This window comes from Lytechinus pictus, chromosome 1, assembly GCF_037042905.1.
Source record: "Lytechinus pictus isolate F3 Inbred chromosome 1, Lp3.0, whole genome shotgun sequence".
NCBI classification, from domain to species: Eukaryota; Metazoa; Echinodermata; class Echinoidea; order Temnopleuroida; family Toxopneustidae; genus Lytechinus; species Lytechinus pictus.
In genome coordinates, this window is record NC_087245.1 from 12,671,380 (window position 1) to 12,695,201 (window position 23,822).

At 35.3% G+C, this 23,822-nt stretch overlaps 2 protein-coding genes across 7 annotated transcripts in view; one reads left to right on the top strand and one right to left on the bottom strand.

Moving 5' to 3' along the window:
• LOC129257606 (guanylate kinase-like) overlaps positions 1-5,678 on the top strand; it is a 17,165-nt gene extending 11,487 nt beyond the window's left edge. For both annotated transcript variants that reach the window (XM_064096284.1, XM_054895978.2), the window contains one exon: positions 865-5,678. In XM_064096284.1, the coding sequence (XP_063952354.1) occupies positions 865-903 (39 nt within the window). In that variant the 3' untranslated portion in view covers positions 904-5,678. The remainder of the gene's footprint in view (positions 1-864) is intronic.
• Positions 5,679-22,977, bottom strand: LOC129255258 (elongation factor Ts, mitochondrial-like). 5 transcript variants are annotated; one of them, XM_064096276.1, is made up of 7 exons: positions 22,870-22,977; positions 13,656-13,834; positions 11,611-11,739; positions 10,934-11,053; positions 9,539-9,689; positions 8,628-8,834; positions 5,679-7,771 (listed from the first exon to the last, which is right to left on the bottom strand). In XM_064096276.1, exons 2-7 carry the CDS (start codon positions 13,830-13,832, stop codon positions 7,551-7,553), a joined length of 1,005 nt encoding a protein of 334 aa, XP_063952346.1. In that variant the 5' UTR covers positions 13,833-13,834; positions 22,870-22,977; the 3' UTR covers positions 5,679-7,550. The 5 variants fall into 5 exon arrangements, with proteins under 5 accessions (XP_063952346.1, XP_063952328.1, XP_063952340.1 ...); XM_064096258.1 differs by lacking the exon at positions 22,870-22,977 and adding an exon at positions 22,217-22,292; XM_064096270.1 differs by lacking the exon at positions 22,870-22,977 and adding an exon at positions 21,959-22,081.
• Positions 22,978-23,822: the final 845 nt, after the last annotated feature.

Below are 23,822 nucleotides of genomic sequence, written 5' to 3' on the forward strand. Positions count from 1 at the left end.
TGCAAACATAACCCATGTTCTACCGCCCCCCCCCCCTCGCTCAAAACTGTTTTCCTGTGTAATAGGTATAAATGAGAAGAGGAAAAAAATGAAAATATCTGAAATATTCATTTTTGACACAAAAAATACCCTTTGTTTGTGTTTGTGATTTTTTTTTTTTTTTTTTGGGGGGGGGGAATGTTGGGTATGGAAACTAACATTACAACTTTTGTCAGAAAAAGTTTAGATCTACTGAAATTGAGCAAATGGGTAATTGTTGTGATGTGTAAAAATGTGGGTGCTTGATTGTCAGGGTTGTGGGAAGTTCTGTGACATATCTTTTCTATATTAATATGTTTGTTTTATATTCTATTAATGGTAATTTTCTTGTTTAACAAAATGTACAATTGCTGTTGGAGGGAGGGGGGTATTTGATTTATTGAGGATCAATTATTTCTTTCCAGAAAGAGGCCAACATTTGCAAAAATTTGTATAGAGGCTAAAAATAATATAGGATGATGAAATACATGCAGAAGAGGAAAATCACTGAATTGATTTGTTAGTATTAAACATAGGATTATATAAAACCACAGATCTGCCTCATAGAAAACTGGATGGTCATTACATGTCCTTCTAAGATATGTCATCAATATCGATTAATCTCTGAATAATAAGTAAAATGTTCAGCCAAAGAAATCTTGAAGTCTGGGGACTGTTTCATGAAACTGATTTTCACTGACAAATTTGCTGTTATCCAATCAGATATATGGATTTTAGTAGCTTATAACAAAAATGAAAATAACTGACTTTTTAAAAATTAAATTGGCCCAGATAGATGCTCTTAACATATTTAATCCTTGTTTTTGTCTTTGTTTTTATTTATAGTCGATGAAGAGACATCCGCAAACGCAACCTTCCTTGTAGTCAATGATGACAGAGAGGTAGCCTATGAAAAGATCAAGGGAATCCTAAGTACCGATATTGTCAAACTTAAAGATATCAGATTCAAAGCAAAGTGACCCCCTCATTGTGTCATACCTCCAGATGAAATATCTTGCATTTCTTAAATTATAGATTGAATTATTTATGTTATCTTAGTGTAAGGTACATATATGTTTTATCGTCTTTAAAAAGATAAAATCTGCATATTTTAATGCATTACAATACATGTATATCCACCTGTCTTGAAATCGATATTTCATGAATATTTATTAATGATATTCCATACTTATTCAAATGCTTTAATATATTTTCTTGTCCCAACTCAATTGTGTCTATGATATCTCTTGTTAATTGAGACTGCCATATGTATGCTTCTCCCTGAAAAGTGCTTGTGATAGCTTTAAAAGCTTTAGCTGTTAGGGAATTATGCCTCTTCAGTTAACAAATTTATTGCATATTTACTTATTCATTTATGATGAATGATTCTGTATAATTTATGTTGAAAAATGATGCTTTGTAAATATGGAAGAAAATGAATGAATAGTAACTAGAAAGTGGGTATGATTGACTTGGATTGTGATTACATGCACCTCAGCAATGAAAGGCATGCATTGAATGGCAACTCAGTTAACAAGAAACATCATAGACACCAATAGATGTGGAAAAAATATTCAAGAATTATGACACGCTTATATCAATCCTGCTTCCAAAGATCATTTTATTGATAACAGTTTGACTTTGGATTTCAATATTGTCAGAATCTTGAATACAAGATATACCAAAAGCTTTAATCTCGTAAAGATTAATTGCTCTGCTAACTATTGATCCATCTAAAACCGGAAAGTTATGGAAGAAATGGTTATGGGATCTGATCGGATTGGTGAGATTTTGAGTACCAGCATAATTGACTATGGCCTTATCATGATATAACCTTGTATCACATTTAAATTATTAATTTGCAATGCAACAAAATATTCATAAGCCTCCAGAATCAAATGAAGGAACAAATGAAGAATTGAAATGATACGAATTATATTATTTTTGAAATTGCTCATGCTGAGTTTATCTGCATCAAATTGTAAGATCTGCATTTATTTGCTATGTGTATAGAAACCGTTATTCTATAACTCATTTGTAATAGAAATTTTTTTTTGAACCACTTTATGCATGTTCCAAGTGTATTTAAGCAGAAAGATTGCAATTATCATGTGTCTCTGTATTGTGAATGTGTGATTCAAGAATATTCATGGCTTGATAAAAAAAATGTATGATGTAGTACTCTAAACAAAATTTTACTCATGTAAATAAGATGTAGATTGTGTGTAATGTAAAAGGTTTATTGACATTGATTATTTCATGTCAGTTGAATTTAATGTTGAGCACATAAAAGATGGGGGAAAGATTGAATTTAATGTTGAGCACATAAAAGATGGGGGAAAGATTGAATTTAATGTTGAGCACATAAAAGATAGGGGAAAAGATTGTATTGTAAACACTTGGAAAAATAAGATGAAATCAGTTTCTGTTCGATTGAAAGGAGCAGCTGTATATTTTGTTCTAATGAAATATTTGGTTTGGCTGTACATGTATTTGTTTTTATATTTATATTGTTCTTGTTTGAGTATAAGTGACTATCAAAACATGTTTATGAGATTAAGAAACTCATTTGATTGTGAAATGGTCCTGAGAAGATGAATTGATGTTTAAATGTTCAAACATATCAAACGATAGCTGAATTCAAATGTATTGTTATTATTTGTTCATGTATTGTCACATTTCTGTTCAAATATTGGAATATCAAGCACTTTTTGTAATCGAGATCACCTTTGCAAATTCAAACTTTTATATCTTGATAATTTAGTTTTATGTGAATTATTGTAGAGTAGACCTTCCATTGGAGATTGAGTTTATATTAAAAAAAAATGAATTTAAATACATACCGGTACTTATTTTTAAGGGGAGCATTTAAATATGGTAAGAACTGACATAAAATAATGTAAGTTCTGTTCTGCTAGAAGCAATTCTATGAAGAGACGTTTAAACTATTCAAATGTATGGATTTTTCAAAGTTGTGAAAGTAGTTAGCATTTGATTTTGTGTCCAAAATCTTGTGTCCTCAATTGTTATTCTTTATGGATCATTGTTCAACGTGAAATACCCCGTAACTGTTTCATGATGGGAAATTATTTTCATTTTACAACACTTATTTCCTTTGACTTTTTGTTTTAGATAATGAGTTGTCTGAAATCAGCCGCAAAAAACGTTTAAACCTAGTAAATTTTGTCATTTGATAATGAATTGTTTCTGTTCACAAGTTGACTTTCTATATAAAGCTCCATGATCCTCTCTAATTAAAGCAAGTTTTAAGGCCATATGCAAAGTATGACCTATTTACATTGTCAAAGTATAACGTTGCAAAAATTGAGATGAAACATTGGTATGTGAATTTCTAAATCATGTGGATTAATTTCAAACTGTTTGATAGGAGTATTAAGTTTATCAGACATCAAATTTGAATAATTATTGCACTATCAGCAAGTGGGCTATGGTTGTTTTGTAAACTACAAGGTGTTTACCATGCAATTCCTGTTTTTTTTATATTAATGTTCTTTAGCATTTCTTGTAGGACCAAATTATCATAGCTTAATTTGGCCTAGAATATTCCATGAAATGGAAACCCTGTATCAAGTTTCTGTCATTTGTGAATTGTATCAGAAGAGTTAATTTTTAATTTCTATCATTTTGCAAAATTATGAAAAGTGTGTATATATTGAATCTTGATTAGTAATGTGTCTAAATAATAGTGTTGTGAGAAGCATTGGTGATATATGTTTTAAAGTTGTTTTTTTTAAGGAAGATGTTTTTTTCACTACAAGTAGATGAAATATATCAAAATATTATGTAGAATTTTTGGTAATGGTAATTTCTGAACACAAAATTGAACATGGGTTCATTAGGATTAATGTTCTTGTCAAGAATGGAAGAGCAATTAGTCACTATTCAATGAGTCTACTCTTTTGTTTAAAAGCACGGCATGATTAATTCATCACCTTGATTACAATGGCAATCATCATCTATTTTCATTATCAACATTTCCAATTTAACCCATCAAGTACTCATATTTCATCCATGTAGATTATCAATTGGAATAACGTGAGAAGCATTTCATGAAACAAATACATGTAGTCAATATTTTACTGAAATCGTATGTTTAATGGATAAGGGCAATTTTTCAGTGAAAATTTTTACAACCAATTGTGCTGATTGTCATGAATTTTGCAGAGGGAAAGGACCATTTTCTGAAAAAATATTGTCTAAGAACTTGCGTCAAAGTTTAACTCACTTTATGGAAGACATCCATTCAGGTAAACAATGTGATAGTACTATTGTAAAAAAAAAACCTGAATTTAATGGACCATATTCCGAAGTCGGGTTTGATTCAAACTCTGGTTTTAAGTTGTGGTTTAACCATGGAAAGCCAGTTGTTACATAAATCTCTAACAGTAGAGATTCAATATATCAGCTCATTTGACTCCCAAAACATTATGAACTCCCCGGGAAGGATAAGTATGACAGTTGTCTTCCCCACTGAATAATTAGTAAGGAGCACAGTATAAATGAGAAGCATTCACTGTAAACAAAATTTTAAAACGTTTGGCTTCCCATAATTTCAGCACAGAGTTAGACCATGGTCTAAGTTAAACCCAACTTCAGAACACGGGTAAGAGAGTTCATCTGTGATAATAGATTTAATTTCACCTGATCACTTACAATATTCACAATAGGTTCATTTTGTAATTATTTGTCAGTGAACATACAATTATCAAAATCATGTTGCAAAATTAGAAAATGCTAATTTTATTGGTTATTTGTAATTGTAAGACCTCACAGGATTGTTGCAAAAAATTCATTGAAATAAGTCCTTAAGATCAGTCACATATCTCTAGTGCAGACATCTTGGGCCTGTTCCATATATTAACTTTTGCCATGAAAAAATAACCCTGGCCAACAAAATATTGGCAGAGTTTTTCTTTTTTGCAACGGGTCCTTAGGATCTGTTGATTTTGGTAACTGGGGTATGCCAGTGGTAATAGCTAAAAAAAATTGTTTCTTTGCCACAACAGAAGAAAAAAATGAGGGTTGATCATTCAGTATTTTTTTAGGTATGATATGAAAGAGTTTCTAGATCTTACTTTCATATGGATATTTGTGATGTTCTGGCCAGTGTCCTTTGCTTACAAAGATTTTTTCCTGATAAGGCTCAACAGCCAATGAATTATACAGGTTTCCATGAAAATCACCATATCAAATGTAAGTTTGGATCAGCTGGAGATAAAATTGTGATTGATTTCCCAACCTGGATCCCATTTTGTCTTATAGATTTCATGATATACATGTATTCATATTGATGGCAACTTATAAGATTTGATCTCAGCTTCCATCTCTTCAGTACACAGTCCTGAGCAGTCTCAAAGGTTGAATCAATTGTAACTCCTGACCCAGGAATATGATAATTAATAGGCATATTTATATTTGATTCTTTTAGGACTATATTTTTGCATGAAAATGTGAAGAATTAAAAATTGTAATAAAGATTCAGTGTGTACCATTGCAACTCATTAAGGTATTCAGGAATTTTGAAAACTGTTTGCGGTGTGAGACAGCCAAACTTTTGTATCATGATTAAAAGCATTCTTGATGTAGAAGACAATGCATAGCATACAGAGTGAAATAAAATAGTTTTGACAAAGCAAGAATTCATATTTTATATTTGATTTTATTTGTTTTACATTAACAAGTATACATATGCCAAATTGGTTGCTAAACTTCAGTGAATGTCTTCAATTATTCACTCAAGTTCCATGAAGGTAATTTAATGAATAATGGAGGGATGAATGAAATGACTTTTTAAAGACTTCAAATAATCAAATAATGGTCCTGTGGGAGGATAGAATTGTGATTTGACCATAAATTGCAGTTGATTTTGTCAAATTCAAAATAATCCAAAGGATGGTTAATCTTTCATCATGATAATCTGATGTTCTCAAACTTTGATAGGGGTAAAAAAAATTGTAAGAGTTATTGATTTTTCTTACTCATGTCCTGATCAAACATTTTAACTCGAGCATGATTAAATCTAAGGTTAACCATATTAAAAAGCAATTTTGTAATGTAATAATTGAATATTATCCAGGAATGAAAAGTTTAAGAAAAGCCTGGTCATACCAAATCCGGTTTGAGCAATCATGTTTTCAACCAAATCCTCCCCCCCCCCCCAAAAAAAAGATATCCAATAAAAACAATTTTGATTACTGTTTTAGTTATAATGACAAAGGGCTGGATTTATGTAAGTTACTGTAACAGTATTATTTCATCAATTTTTCTTCATGCCCCGTGTACCAGAATTGGCCAATTTAGTGCCATGATAAGTTTTTTCAATGGGCGGGGACTTTCCTTTCTGGATAAAAATAGAAACCAGAAATTACCTGTCTTCGTAATGGACAATACCCAACATCTTTACTAACACATATTTCAGTTTAATATGAACATATATTTAGAATATTATCCATATTTCAAACTCGTGCAGTTTTGACTTTTCCAGCATTACTGGAACATTTCAAAAGAACATGAAAACATGTTTTACATATGATATCTGTATAACGCACATACACCCTAGCATGAGTAATCTCTGGCATACTTTTTTGCATTTCTGTAATCATGCAGGGAGGGCTTCATTGGAAAACAGATCTTAATCTGTGATTTAATCTTCAGAAGGCAAAGATTCATAAATTATGGTAATGTTCAGGGAAATGCAATAACTATCTTTTGGTTTCCTAAACATGTACATGTGTAATTGCAGGACTTGCAGAAATTATGGCTTCACTATGAAACAATATAAGTTCATATTATCGACACAAAATCCAAAAATAGCACTCTGTTGAAAAATGGCTTCCCTAATTTACCATCAAACATCGTACAGTGCAATATTACAACAGGGTGATGGAGACTCAGCAAATGACTAAGAGAGAGAGAGGGAGATAGAAAATGGAGGGATGGAGAATAGTTATACAATCATATAGCATTTGCTTTACAAGTGTAACGCTTTTTAGGATTTCCAGCAAGTCCCATATGATTTATATCAAAACATGATAAAAATGTTCGTAATTAATTATTTTTATTATATTAAAGTAAACAAGTGATGAATATAATTAAATTCAACTTGATGTAGCTACATCAACTTAAATCCTCCAAATGTCAGAAAATTTCATTTACTTTTTCCCCATAAATTTCATCAATAAGGACTTTTCAAGTTCACCCATGGACTACTACTACGTCATGATACTACTCAAGTAGTCTGCATTGTGTTAACAGTATACAAGATGGGTGAGCTGTAGCACTGCGATACACAAAGCATGCACAAGCACACACTGTCCATTATTTTAACAAAAAGGTGTTCTTTGGAAAACTATGAAATACTTGCATAGCAGTCTACTAGTCAACGTGTAAATCAAAAAGTTGCAATCATAGCTTTCAAACATTTGACTTGCTCTAGACGAACATACGAGTGCTATATTTTGGTACACTTTCGAATGTTCTTGTCTATTGAATGTTCATTCGGTGATCTCTTTTCAACTCTCTCCTGTAGATTCCCCGCATTCAAAACGAGCAAAGTCCACAACCTCAACATTTTCTTGAAGCAATAGTTCTCCAACTGTAAGGCTTGGATCCAATAAATATTCCTGATTCACCATCTCATCCGTCTCTGTTTCTGAAGATGATGATGGCACAGGGGCATCATCGTCAGTTGGGTCAGAATCTGGTGGTTGAGCTGTCTCCTTTGATTCCAGCTCTGGAAAATTATTTAAAGGATAAATGAGAAACGAAAATAACTGAATTTGATATCCAGAGCATGAAAAACAGGGATTTTTACTCACTAGAAATTTCAAGAAAATCTCTATTCTAAGTGAGGGTCTATTAGAAATAACATAGAACTTTGAGTAATACTCTCCAGACAAGAAATAATCTTCACTTACTTTTTTGGGTTTTAAATCAAGAGATTTCATTCTCAATGAAGAGCATGAAATCAAGAGGTGGTGCAATGGGGGGGGGGGGGTGGGGGATGATAGTCCTTTGATATTCAAGTAGTGACAAAGAGGAGAAAAAAGAAAAGAGCAGAAGGGAAAGAAGGAAGAAGAGTATTATATGAGAGGTTGGAGTCACAACATTTTACATGAATGTTTCCTAGGTAATTGGTTATATACCAGCTTGGTCTTTACCAGCAAAATGGTGTCCTGCCAAGTTCCTACGGGAGTTACCGTAAACAAACAGAATGCAAAAATGTATGTCACCAGTAGGTCTTCCAAAACCATTTAAAACTATGCCTATAGGCTATAGCTGATGTACAATATATGAAATTTATTGTACTGATTTATTGTACGGCAGGATTAATTCCTTGAATGCACTAAGCGCCTTTAGCAGCTGGAGCTACAGCCAGGGTAATATATGGTCCACCATTGAATAGGAAACTAGATAAATCGGCACCTCATAAATGCTATATTATTATTATTATTATTACTGACTGAAATTGATACTCATGCTTAACCAATACAGGCCAAACTACACACCTGATAAATTACACAACCAGAAATGTATATTTTTCTTGGTAATACATCTAGATCAAATGTATTATAAAAAAAAACACTTACCCTCAGGATCTGGTGGTGAATACACCCCTATTCTAAGTGGATTCATCCCAACAACGTGCTGTGATAGCCTCCTCCCAAGCACCTCTGGGCGGAAATTGGGTGTTGTTTCTCCCAAGTTCTTGAAGACAACAATGGCGGCATATTTACCCATGGTGCACTTGCCCTGGTTGTCCTGGGGCTTTTGAAGTGCTGAATGAACATAAGAACCTATGAAACAAAACAAAAGCGATTGCAATTTAATTTCAGCCCAGTTGACACTGTGTTGAATTATATTGGTGACATAAATTGAGGAAACAGAATTGAAATTGATGAAGAAATGACAAAGAATTAATTTTTGTGATTTATGAATAAATTTTGTATAAATTGGCATGAATAAATCGGTATCGGTCAACAAATATATGAAGCATTTTTTGTAAGTTTTGATAAATATGCATAAATTAGCGTATTTAATAAGTTTCAAAATTCTGTGTAGAAGTTTTGAATCCCTATCATATAAAGCAAAAAAATTTAAATCGAACTTGAAATGACAAAGAAGCATTTTGAAATTATGGACGGACGACGGACGCAACGACACGGCACAAGCTCATCCGGGCCGGATGAGTTAAAAATGTGATAAACAGACTTCCCAAAAGCATATCTCCTCCAGCACCACCAAATAAGGGTAGAGGCATACAAATTCATAACAAGCCATTACATTTTTATAATGGGATATTGTACTCTCTGAACATTCATCTCATACATATATTAAATGCTTTTCATATCTTTTCATCATGAGGTTAGTGGCTTATGCCAAGATCAGGAGTATTCACTCATGTCCAAAATACACACTAGGAAGCTATATAAATATCATGAAATTAATCTCATCTATCTAAATTTGATTTGAGCTCTTAGTGAATGATCCCACATCTTACCAATGAACAATTCTTGAGGTGCTTCTAGATACAGCCCTCTCCTGATTGACATGTTCTCCCCGACCTGACCTATCGTCAAGGCTGTCAGATCTTCCATTGATTTACCATCCTCACCCACTGATGACTTCATATCTTCGGCAGATAGAGGGAGCTGTTCAAAATAATGAATGAAACAACAAACGCATCATCAAAAAGATGTGTAGATTACATTTGGATTGAACATACATTCCAGTAATAATCATAAAATGAATGCAAACGGAATTCAACAAAATGCACACCTGCATGGTTGGGTGTATAAATAAAGTTAAGTACCAAATGATTCTGTTTGAATTGCTGAATAATTCACAAAATGACGATGCATTCAGTTAAGAGATAGGAGTTTTCCAAGCAATAATACATAGAAGTGCTGTGTGCATTTTTGCATGAAAAATTTTCAGCATACTTGGTTTTCAGAACACACTACATTTTCTCCTAAATGTACATAAGTAAGGATTAATGAATTAACTTGTTAGCACATCATCTAAGTAAACAATCTGGTTGCATAGTCTAGATGCTGGGTGGATGGATTGATAGCAATCCATCTTGATTTCAAAGATTTTCTCTTCAAATTATTGCCAACTATTACCTCTTGAGTTGGCTTCAACTGTGATTAATATCCACTTGGTCTACTAGCAGATGGTCTAATTCTCAGATCATGTAATACCATCATGGTTAAACCCACTTAGTCTATCATTTAGTCTAACGCCTGTAAGGTCTATTTTCCATTTTGTCTCCATATTAATTAGCACTTTACCAAATGAAAATTTCGTTCATATACAGTTCACCTAATCATATATACCAATTAGTGTTAGATAAAAGTGGATATTAGACAAAGTGGTAAATGGCCTAAATGGAAATTAGACCAAATTAATAGGAGGCGAACTGGTTGTAGACTAAATAGGATTAATTAGACTATATGGAATGAGACCAAACAGATAAATAGACAAATAGCAAGTGTTGACCAAGTAATATACCTTTAAAATATTGTGTAAGTAAACATTCAATTCTATACTCAACATTTTCGACCGACAAATTGTCAAGACCTGACAACTTTCCTTGATTATGATTGGCTTAGAGGCACTGTTACCATTGTAACTGTCAGATAAAACAGTACTTGTCGGATAAAACGTCTGACAAGTCCTTCATAAAACGCTCCCCAGATGCTTAGTAGAACTGTGGAAGATGAACTAACGGCAACTTATCTTGATATCAATTTTTTTCTTTTTAAATCATTGAGCACCTGAGTTTGCTTCAACTATAGGGAACCAGATGTGACATTGTCTATGTTTTTCTGTTCCATATGTTATAAAATTGATATTTAACATCCCATTGTACACATATTGTAACTCAACTTACTTTCAAAATATCCTGATTTGCATGTTTGCCTTTCTGACTTAGGAGGGCAGCAGACACTACATGGCTAACAAGGTTCTGGAACTTGGCATTACGTGCTACAAAATCAGTCTCACAATTCACCTGTGAACGAGGAAAAAGTAGAAATGAAATGAAAAGGCTGATTTCCAGGCCCATATCTATCAAATTAGTACAAATACATGAAAATGTTAATTTATTTATTTTAAGGATGATTTACATGCATTTATAATCATAAATTTGAATTCTTTAAATAACATTTTAAAACAATTGATATTTACCTCATCACTCTCTGTAATATCCTGATCAAATGTATTTTTCAAAAAAGGTTTGATTTGAGAAATTTTTGTTGTGAATTTTATTAGTTTTATTTTCTTATGAAATCCCATGGTATTTTACTCTTTTGTTCATTTAACTTTTTATAAAGTGTTGTTGGTAAAAATCATTTTGTTCATAAATAGCATGAATTATTTGATTTTATTCAAAGCTAGAATGATAATACATTTGTGACTCTTAACAGCTGACACAGCCTTTCTAAAAGAACTGTACATGAACATTTCAAAGCAATTATCTATTTCAATTTTTATGTTGACATTATGTGATATGATTTGTGTCTTTTGAAGCATACAGAAAGATTTTACAAAATTGGGTTAAAGTATTACCTCAACCATAATAGCAGAGTTAGACTGACACATGACCCCTATAAGACCCTGAGCTGTAACTCTTCCCTGTAGTTTGGTAGCCTTGCTCCAACCTTCCTTTTGGGCCTGCTCTCTCAACCAAACCTCTGCCTAAAATATAAAAAAAACCATGTGAGGCATAGAGTAAACTAGTGATGATTGTGCTTCAAATCTGCTCTACATCCAGAATACACGATGCTTTCCAATATCATTTATAAAACAAGTGGAACGCCTCTGGCAGTCTCGCCTGCATTACGCGATTTAATATAGCAGCAGTGCTAACTTTGAAAACTACTATAAAATAATCATTCACAAAAACTCCATTCATATAATGACATAATACCACGTTCATTGACCATAAATGACATTTGAACGGTGACTTAAGACTTGTCAACTACATCCATGTCCACATTTCAATCACTATCTATAAACTTTCAAAGTTATGATGGCAATTCAACAATTACCCCAACATGGCCTAAGTTTATTGACCTTAACTGACCTTTGACCTTGGTTTTGTGACCTGAAACTCACAAAGGATGTTCAGTGATACTTGATTACTCTTATATCCCAAGTTTTATGAACTAGATCCATAAACTTTCAGAGTTAGGATGGTAATTTAACAAATACCCCCAACACGGCCAAAGTTCATTGACCTTAAATGACCATTGACCATGGTCATGTGACCTGAAACTCGTACAGGATGTTCAGTGATACTTGATTACTCTTATGTCCAAGTTTTATGAACTAAATCCGTAAACTTTCAGAGTTAGGATGGTAATTTAACAAATACCCCCAACACGGCCGAAGTTCATTGACCTTAAATGACCATTGACCATGGTCATGTGACCTGAAACTCGCACATGATGTTTGCTAATACTTGATTAACCTTATGTCCAAGTTTCATGAACTAGATCCATAAATTTTCAAAGTTATGATAGTAATTCAACAAATACCCCCAACTTGACCAAAGTTCATTGACCCTAAATGACCTTTGACCTTGGTCACGTGACCTGAAACTCATGCAGGATGTTCACTAATACTTGATTAACCTTATGCCTAAGTAACATGAACTAGGTCCATATACTTTCTAAGTTATGATGTCATTTCAAAAACTTAACCTTCGGTTAAGATTTTGAAAATAATTCTCCCAACATGGTCAAAGTTCATTGACCCTAAATGACCTTTGACCTTGGTCATGTGAACTGAAACTCAGGCAGGATGTTTAGTAATACTTGATTAACCTCATGTCCAAGTTTCATGAACTAGGTCCATATACTTTCTAAGTTATGATGTCATTTCAAAAACTTAACCTTAGGTTAAGATTTGATGTTGACGCCGCCGCCGCCGCCGCCGTCGCCGCCGCCGTCGCCGTCGCCGTCGGAAAAGCGGCGCCTATAGTCTCGCTCTGCTATGCAGGCGAGACAAAAAACAGGTTATAAGTGGTTTTCTTCATATGTTTGTATTTGTTGCATGCACTGACTGCTCAATTTCATAAAATAACAAAAGTTTTATGAATAACATAAAAGCCTGTGAAGAGCAATGGTAAAATTTTGAACGATCACTTTAACATTTCAATGTTACAAAAGGTCATGACTGATAATGGAAAGAATCACTTTTAACTGGATGATCATTTCAACAAAAAAGATATTGTATTTCAGTGTGCAAAAAGGGGAAGTTCACCATGAAATCAAGTTGGTTTTGTTACAGGCAAACAAAAAATAGTGAAACATATCAATGAACATCTTACATTTTTATGTCATATGTGAGTTCTATCTTTGATTAAACTTTCCACTCACTATGCATTTTATTTGTGTTATTTTAAACCTAAATCCAGGCTTTTAAGATGCAAATGTATGATCTAAACAAAAATAGGAACATTTTTTTTAATACATGTAAATAACCAACTTTCAAAAAAGACTTACTAAAATTGAAATGAACAATATAGAGATCAAAGCTGTCATTCCATTGAAAATAATCTTTCTGTCCAGAATATGACTTGATATCAATTCAATTTGGCCAAACAGTACCTGATCAACATCATTATTGAATTTCTCAAGGGCCTTCCGGCAGTTTACAAAACTGAACCCAGTCTTCCTTCTCAGCTTCGCCAGATTTGCCTTGCTGTTTGTAGCAGCAGCTGTAGCCATCATCCTCATCATCATGATTGTTGATGGAAACTTTCTCGCTGAGAGACAAATAGACATACCTGTCAGGAAGAGAGTTATAAAGAAGCGAATATGAAATTGGGAAGGATTATAAAAGAAAACAAAAATACATATTTTATTGTTACAATAGAAAAATACTCTGAAAATTCATTTCGCCCAATTTATTGTGAACACTGAAGCCACTGTGCAGCGACAGATCGACTTAGCTCTTGATAGTCTATCCCCTATATCATTTAATGCCAAACATGGTAGAAGCAACTCCTATCTTTTAACATCTTTTTGGTCTGACACAGCCTGGTCTTGAACTCCCAACCTCCTGGTTGTGAGATGGACACTCTATTAACTGAGCTAACACAACGGATGGCTCATGCAGCCCCAAAATATTGCCATCGTTGAGTTGGTGAAACCATTGAAAACTTCTGGAGTTCACAATTTGCAGTGACCAAATGATAGGGGAGTTACACTAAAGACACTAAGACAGTGTGTGGTCACCACCTGATGGCAGGAAATTTTTTTTTTAATGAATGCAAGTGAGATTCTAAATAAAAAACTTAAAATAGGACCCAACACATAGACATGACAGGTAATAAGGTACAAAAAAGCTAAAGCGTTGAAGGCAATTAGGGTATTTACTCAGAACTTATTTTTTATAAAGATGAAGTTATCTGCTGTGCACATGCATTACTTCCTTGATTCTGAATTCGAATCGTTTCGATTGGAAGTATGGTAAGGAGGTCTCCCAAGTCTGTTCAGTACCCCTAGCCCCTGTTTGATGAAATTTTCAGCATTCTGCGTGTTAGATTTTTCTCAATTGATTTAAATCAACATTTTTCTGGGGTGGAATTGACCTTTAAGACAGATAATCATTCAAAAATCTTACTCAAAATGATGGAAAAATTTAATTTCAGGCATGTCATGTGACAGCCTCAAAATGCAGCCTTTTCTCATCAAAATCTCTTAATCATGAGTAAAGTGAGTGGGTGCGCAGACATGGGGCATCATTTCTTTTTATTTTTAAATCTAACAAGTGGAATGCCTCTGGCCGTCTCACCTGCATCACGCGATTCAATATAGCAGCAGTGCTGATTTTGAAAACTACTATAACTCGCACAAGATGTTCAGTGATACTTGGTTACTCTTATTTCCACGTTTTATGAACTAGACCAATACACTTATAGAGATATGATGGCAATTCAACAAATACCCCCAACGTGGCCAAAGTTCTTTGACCTTACATGACCTTTGACCTTGATCATGTGACCTGAAACTCGCACAGGATGTTCAGTGATACTTGATTACTATTATGTCCAAGTTTTATGAACTAGACCAACACACTTTCAAATTTATGGCTGTAATTCAACAAATACCCCAATTTGGCCAAAGTTCATTGACCCTAAATGACCTTTGACCTTGATCATGTGACCTGAAACTTGCACAGGATGTTCAGTAATACTTGATTACTATTATGTCCAAGTTTCATGAATCAGATCCATAAACTTTCAAAGTTATGATGGTAATTCAACAGATACCCCCAATTCGGCCAAAGTTCATTGACCCTAAATGACCTTTGACCTTGGTCATGTGATGTGAAACTCATGCAGGATGTTCAGTGATACTTGATTAACCTTATGTATAAGTTTCATGAACTAGGTCCATATATTTTCTAAGTTATGATGACATTTCAAAAACTTAACCTTAGGTTAAGATTTTGATGTTGATTCCCCCAACATGGTCTAAGTTCATTGACCCTAAATGACCTTTGACCTTGGTCATGTGACATGAAACTCAGGCAGGATGTTCAGTAATACTTGATTAACCTTATGGCCAAGTTTCATGAACTAGGTCCATATACTTTCTAAGTTATGCTGTCATTTCAAAAACTTAACCTCAGGTTAAGATTTGGTGTTGACGCCGCCGCCGCCGTCGGAAAAGCGGCGCCTATAGTCTCACTCTGCTATGCAGCAGGTGAGACAAAAATGACAGACTGGCACTGGCCACTTGCTCACTGCAACCATCCTGCCTGTAGGGAATCTACAGGTAGGACTATGGTATGCCAATGCAGTACACATCACTTTAAAAAAATCATTAAAATATTACTTTTGTGACCAAAAATACTAATTTCCATACAGTTCCATTTTATTTTTCATTAGTAATTTTTGTATTCACCAGAGCGCCCCAAAACTTGAATTTTTGGCATATTTTTGTGTACACCCTCTACTGGTGGAAAGTAATATGGCAAGAAAATTTTCATTTTTCAATCTCTATTTTTAATTTAGAAAAAATAATTAAAAGAATCTGATTAGCTGAAATGGAATCTGACAGTGTCAAGCAATCAAGCATTTGTCATGTTTGTTCCAAAGAAAAAGAGAAAATAAGCCAAACATTGCCAACCTTATTTTGTCACACATGGAGTGCTAACAGAGAACAAGGTTATATCATAACCTTGTTCATTGAATAAGTGGCACTAGCCAAGTTTTAACAAGAAAAAAAAAATTATTTAAAGAATTTTAACGTTAGAGATTTTTAAAGAGATTTTTTGAATTTTGGCTCACTTACTCATAACAGGAAAACGATAATATATCAGGAACATTATCAAGAGATTTTTTTTGTGTGATAAATCTCAAGTTAATTTTATAGGCCCCCCCACACACACACAGAAGGCACTCACACTTGTACGAGGTTAGTATGCTATACTAACCTCGTACACCATACCGCGTTTGACCCTAGATTTCTAAGTAGTCGGCAAACATCGCTTCATTGCAGAAGTAATATTTGCCGAAACTCCTTCCCGCTACTCATCGGGGCTCTTTTCGGTAAGTAGCAATACAATATCATAATTTTTATATTGAAATTCAAAATCGAAATCGTACAAAAAAGAGCAAATTTGCTTACCTCGGCCTGGAAAGTGACTTTGCATGTCTCTTCTACGGAAATACAAGGAAGCCCGTTGGTGGCGCTAATAAATTTCACAACCTTGATTCAGCTCCTCGGTAATTTTATAACTGTGTCTAAATTCTTTGAATGCGCAATTCTTGATTATGGGCACCAATAAATGGAATACCTTCATAAACATAATTCAAGATTATTATTGGCGATGATAACACTTTTTGCAAATAATTTAAAACGATGACTAATAATTAAAAAAATAAGAAAAAAATATACGTACCTGGAACGAAACCAGCAGTACAAAGCTTTAAGTTAACGAACGTCAATAATACTATAGTACGATCTACCAAAGCCTATGAAAAGATTGAACACTTCACAGACTTCGCGTAATGCTTTGCGTCGATTTGCGTGTAAAATAATTTAGGTGCCTAGCATGCCTCACCCAAGGGTTCATTACATGTCGCCGCGCACAGAAAATTCAAGCCATAGAAGTCGTGTGTTGTGGACCCAAGAAGTGAGATCCCAGCACGCGTGACCCACTAGTTAGAAATCCACTGCCAAACGCGGTTCGTGGTGCGAGGTTAGTATACTAACTAACCTCGCAATACGTGTGAGTGAGCATGCCTAGTCTTTCCCTTGTCACGTGATGTTTTGAAATCGGCATGCGATGTTTTGAAATCAGCCGTGAATAATATGTGTGAGGCAGGAAGAGATACTGGCCCAAAATCACCAATTTTGAGGATAACCGGAGGATGGAAACGGAGTGAAATACGGGGGTAGAGTAAGAATAAGATATTAAGTTATTCGTCTTTCTCGTTATATTTTTATTCTTTAATTTTTACGATAAAATTATTTTCATCCCCCCCTTTGTGACTCGGTAATACGGTATATCCGAACTGGCTCACCGTCGGGTAGGTGGAGTGTAGTGTAGCGGTAGTGAAGTGGAGCCTGCACGAACTTCGCTCGAGGTAGCGTCAGTGGCGTAGCTAGGATTTTTTTCCTGGGGGGGCACTGGGGGGTCCTTGCTTTTTCAGGGGGGGGGGGCACCATTTTTTCCGGTGTGTGTGTATGTGTCACAAGGGCGGATCCCACTTTCGCCAATAGGGGACGGGGCCGAAATTATCTTCACCTATTCCTCGATCAGTCACTTCGGCTTATTATAATCACTCGGGTCGCGTTCGAAATCACTCGGGTTTTGGATTTTTGGCGATTTTGCATCATCTTAAAGGCGCAAGTGCAATTAAAATGTAATAGAAGTCGCAAGCACGCGCGATGATTCGGAACATGTTATTAAAATGCTTTGGGGAGCTAACGTTTTCAAATCAATTTATTACTATCTTCAGAAATTAACTTTTGATAACCAAGAACAAATATAAAAGAAGCGGGGTCCGCTATCACCACGAGGTTGAAGAGAAGTGTCTATCATCATAAAGGAGGTAAGAGAGTAGTGCAGTGATGTCCGTCAGTAATACGACCTTTAAAAGTTCACGGCGGCGTCCGCTATCACCACGAGGTTGAAGAGAAGATATCTATCCTCGTAAACATTGTCAGAGATAATACTGCGTCTTTCTCCCTGATTAATGCGACCTCTAAATAGCTAGCACCTCAAAAAAATCTTGAAATATGTTCTGAACGATCACGCACTGTAACTAGATCTACGCCGATATTTTATATCCGATTTTTCCTTCAAGGGGCATAATCGAAGATTGGCAGGTGATCGCGCCGATTGTGGTAAAATCGGGTAAAATCGGGAGCCGATTTTAAAATCGGTTAATTAGAACAGGTACAATTACGATTTTAAAATTAATTTAAAATCGATTTCCAAAATCAATTTTAAAATCGATCTAAGATCAATTTTAGATCAGTTTTAGTATTAGTTTTTAAAAGCCCATTCACATTTTTACTGATGCTGACGAAAAGTTAGTTTGGTTGTCAGAGCATTATTTGTCCTGCGTCTAAATAACTATGTCCGATCGAAGGACCGTTTTAATTTCGGAAAGGTAGGAGAGACAGAGAGAGAGACTGATCCCCGTTCAGCTCAACGTATACGTTTGGCACGCAAGCACAAAGAAGATCAATTAAGCACATCACCTAATGCAATGTTTCGAGAATTTAGGTAGGGAATTTTTTAGGTCTCCAGTTACTTAAAACATGATATGGCCATTTTATCTATAAAATAAGACAAATTTTATGAGAAATGGACAATAGTTAAGAGCAGAATTTTAAAACGCCTATCGGAAAGATTGTCCTCAAAGCTCATTACGTATTAGACAGCTGGCAGCCGTCTGTTTCGAGTTTTTTAACATTTTTTATTTCTCCTCGTACACAGACGGCTCGCTATGGTGCAACCATCATTACGGGGTTAACAATGCAAAATCCCCCAGACGGCGCTCATCGATTTTTGTCTTTATTTCATAAAAATATATGGAAAGAACTGTATCAAATAAATATTATTATTCCGTTTTGTCCTAAAATGCACCAAAAAAAGAGAAAATAAACTTAAAAGGGGAAAAACAGTAACTAATTGCTTCGGCTATCGCACAACTTCACTTCCCCGTTTTATTGGAACTTAATGCATAAACATATGGCCATTGAGTCCCTGTACAGATCGAGCTAGAACTTCGGTCTCTGTATTGATGAGTGGAGCTGGTCTAATTACGTATATATGCATTAAACCACGGATGGCTGGCTATGCATACCGCTGAATAAAATACTTTCGGACGAGCTGCAGACTGACTGGCACTGTAACGTGGGATCTAACTCGGCTGGACTCACGTTACCTTGCTCCATGCTACCGATGCACGCCGTGTCCGACCGTGGCCGGGTCCCGCCTTGGGGCCATTGCATGCAGGCATACATGTCCGTACATAAGAATGACGATGTAATATCGATGTGGCAGATATGGCAAGTTCCGACTCGGAGTCCTCGTATAAAAACAGTAGAAGTCTGGATGTATTCTAGGATAGTTGAGCCACATGGCTTATTTGCTTGTTTGTTATGTTAAGCAGTAGGCGAGTGCCTTTTATTTAAGGCACTTGCCGGCTTAAAACGAAACTAGAGTTTGAATTTCATTTTATTTTCCCAGCGTGTTTGTCCCATTAAAGACACCGTTAGAAAAAAAAATCGCATCGAAATAAAAAAAATCGCCAAAAATCCAAAACCCGAGTGATTTCGAACGCGAACGCGACCCGAGTGATTATAACAAGCCGTCACTTCTTAGTTTTATTCTTATAAAACAACATAAACATGAAATAATCTCATAAGCCTTATAAAAATTGCGAGCGCGAAGCGCGAGCGATTTTTTTTTTTACTTTCATGTATTTTGTCCTGAAAATTTAATATTCTGGGTAATGTTATGTGTGATCCTGAATAAGATTCGTATGTAACTAGATGGTTACTGCGAACGCCAAGCACGAGCAGAATTTTTTATTAACTGTTCTAGCATTATCGAAAAGGGACCTGTTAAGGACTGCTTACAGTTACCCACGAAGAGGGTATATATTTCAATAATGCGAGCGCAAAGCGCGAGCAATTTTTTTTTACATTCCGACCTAAAAAATTGTTATTCTAAGCACTTTTTGTATCAATAAATGGGATAGGTATGTAACTAAACAATTGATGCAAGCGCGAAGCGCGAGGGGAAGAAAATTGAGATTTTAGACCTAAAAGCGGGACACTCTATTCATATTTTGTAAATCATAAATAGGATATAGTTAATTGGGTATCATTAATAATGCGATCGTGAAGCGTGAGCAGACAATTATTGATATTCTGATGTGAGACTGGATAATCTAATTACATTTTAAATAAAGAACATGCAGGCTATCGCGCATGTTTTCGATTTAGACTTGGGCATTCTGAATACATTTGTGTAATGGAACATTATGGAATACACGTAGACAATATGACCTTGGCAAATCAAACTATGTGACCAAGCAGCGTGAGCTTAAAATGGTGATATGTAGACCATAAAACGGACATTTTACAGAGCACTTAAATTTGTAAATGAAAAAAAAATAATGAAAGCTTGATGTCCGAGCGAAAATATGTTTTGTATATTGACTTAAAACTAGCTAGCTCCATATTAACCCAGAGAGCTCCGGCCCGCATAGCGGGCCGGAGCCCAGACGCTCAGTGTGCAAACGGGCATTCAGGTGAGAGTACCGTGAAGTTTGGTCAAAATAATTTTGATAATAAATAATTAAAACAGAAATTAAGCACTTACCACGATTGTATGGATGATAGTCTAACGAGTGGCAGTTTCCTGACATCGAGGCACAGACTGGAACCTCAAAAAACGATCAGTTCTGTCGCGGTGGCTCTCCTTCTTTCAAAATTCATAGCAAAATGGCCGTTCGAGAGGGTGTAGGGCGCATGCGCGAATTTGACAAAGTCTATATGCGCTAGTGCTATACTAGCCTCGGTCTCGATCGGCCATTTTGTGTTGAATTCTGAAAGAGGAGAGCTACCGCGACAGAACTGATCGTTTTTTGAGGTTCCAGTCTGTGCCTCGATGTCAGGAAACTGCCACTCGTTAGACTATCATCCATACAATCGTGGTAAGTGCTTAATTTCTGTTTTAATTATTTATTATCAAAATTATTTTGACCAAACTTCACGGTACTCTCACCTGAATGCCCGTTTGCACACTGAGCGTCTGGGCTCCGGCCCGCTACGCAGGCCGGAGCTCTCTGGGTTAGCTCCATATTAGACAGCTGGCAGCCGTCTGTTTCGAGGAGTTTTTTAACATTTTTTTATTTTTTTAATTTCTCCTCATACACAGACGGCTCGCTATCGTGCAGCCACCATTAGGGGACTTGCAATGCAAAATCCCCCCGTCGGGGCTCTTCAATTTTTGTCTTTAATAAATAAAATTTTTGAAAATTAACGCGACCAAAATGCAAATTAATATTCCCTCTTGGCATTAATTGCCAAAAAACAGAGAAAAATCAAGTTAAAAGAAACAAAAACAGTGACTTACCTCGGCTGTTGCGCAAATTCACTTCCCCGTTTTATCCGCTCTTAAGTACATAAACATATGGCCATTGAGTCCCCTGTACAGATCGCGCTAGAACTTCGGTCTCTGTATTTGGTGAGTGAAGCCAACGGAGTTCAGCTGAACAACCAACACAACAGAGACTGAAGCTTTTGGTCTAGCTCCATATCAGCCTATTGGGCAAGATATGAATCTCATCGAACAGGCAAATCTGGCGCGAAGCGCAAGCAAAAATTTTATATAGTAACATGAAAGATCTTTTTTTTGCAAGTCTTCCCCTCACATTATTTCATTCACTCGTCTTCCTCCTCTTATTTTCCTCTTCTTTTTTTTCTTCTTTTCCTTTTTTCTTTTCTTCTTTCTCCCTTTTTTCTTTTTTTTTGCTCTGCCAATTTTTTCAGGGGGGGCACATAGAACTTTCCCCATAGGCACACAGTAGACGGATTCCCTGCACGCTGATTGGCTGATCGCGCGACCCTCTTCCCTTCCTCGCCCAGCGCTGTGTGTGAGAATCTTTACACCGCGCGATCGGCTGACTCACGGAGCACTACACTCTGTCGGGTAAAGATGCCAGCGTGTAGATTTCGGGCACATGTTCGGATGATATCGGCACTTCGGCAGGCAGGGTCCGAAGTCTAAGCAAAAACATGTGGTTTTCATCGGGTTACGCAAGGCCGAAGGCCGCTTGCATAAATTGTATTTGCATAGAGTACAGTGCACAGCGTATATATAATGTACATGTATACTTGTCTGTACTGAATTCTGCGTTGCCTCCGCGATAAATGAATTTCCTGATAGACTGCCTTTTGATTAGATGCTCGGCGCAGACTTCATGCATGTATATTAATGTCCTACAAATTAACTTTGTTTTTTAATAGATTCATTTGATGTTAAAAAAGGGTGTAATTGGAGGATGTTTGAACTATAAAAGGCAGTACATTCTATAAGAGCATATATTTTGTATTTTTTGTGTGCTCACGAGAATTCATGTGACACTTTGTCTGGAGTGTGGGAGTGCTTCTAGACTAGCATGAGTCTACCCTGTGTATGTCTGGACAGGTTGTGTGTCCGGACGATCACTTTTAGAAAGTCATATAGAAAAATTTACAAGCGAAGTTTCTTCAATTTTTAGTACAAGATATTAGGAAATATTATAGAGAACAAGATGAGTACAACCATTGAATTCATACTTACAGTGTAATGCAAAGACGAAAAAGAAGCCTTAAAAAATAGTGTCCGGACGCCCAACCCCCCCCCCCCCCCACAACTACGAGAGTGAGAACGAATGTGACCTGATTGTGTGTTATAATTTTCATATTTTATTTGACTTAATTGTTGGTTTATAATTCAATCATTTTTCATTAACTATTTGACAATTTTCTTTTTGCTGGACAATGTCATGAGTATTCAATATATTTTTATTTATGCACTTTTACTTGAGCTAGGCTGTGTCATCATTTTTCAGACAGGAATCTTAGCAATCAATTTTAACAGAAAATATTTTTTATCTAAAATGTATTTTACAGGAGATATCAAAGTGATTGTTTTCAGGAAGGTGGTTTAATCAACGATCTAAATGATTATTCAAAATTCACTATAGTCATATAAAATATATTTCTGTATTAAAAACTAATTTTCATTGTCAATATATTGAGATTGATGAAACACATGTAAACATTGACTGAAAGGTTTTCAACATTATTACAGCTAGTATTATTGTTCTACTGAACAATTCTATAAAAATATTGAGCTTTTAACTTTTTGTTTATTTCGTTCATGTTCATGAAAATATTCTACTTTTGTATTCTATTGGAAAATGAAATACTCTCGATCTCTCCCAATACCCTCAGTCCTAAATTTACAATAATTGGTTATCATTAATACCAATATTGTATAGGGTCTCAACGTGATGTCATTGTTTTGGTGTTTTTTTCCTCACTTCGATGTGCTGAAAAAATAGAAATTCCAAAAAAGGGTAGACTCCGATCTCCCTGCTCTAATCATGGACTAATAATCTGAATGCTGATGGTAATGTAATTTTCTTACACATTTTGAAACACGTTGCATAATATGGAATGTATATATTAGTTGACAAGAATATCTGACCTCTATAATATATCAAAGTGCACAAAATATTTTATGTAATA

Bases quoted from the DNA above. Each gene is read 5' to 3' on its own strand.
- LOC129255258 (XM_064096251.1), bottom strand. From the start codon at position 16,710: ATGCAAAGTCACTTTCCAGGCCGAG. The intron at 11,740-13,655 runs GTACTGTTTGGC...TTTATATTTTAG, and splicing joins TCAATAATGATGTTGATCAG to GCAGAGGTTTGGTTGAGAGA. The intron at 11,054-11,610 runs GTAATACTTTAA...CCTCGTTCACAG, and splicing joins ACTCTGCTATTATGGTTGAG to GTGAATTGTGAGACTGATTT.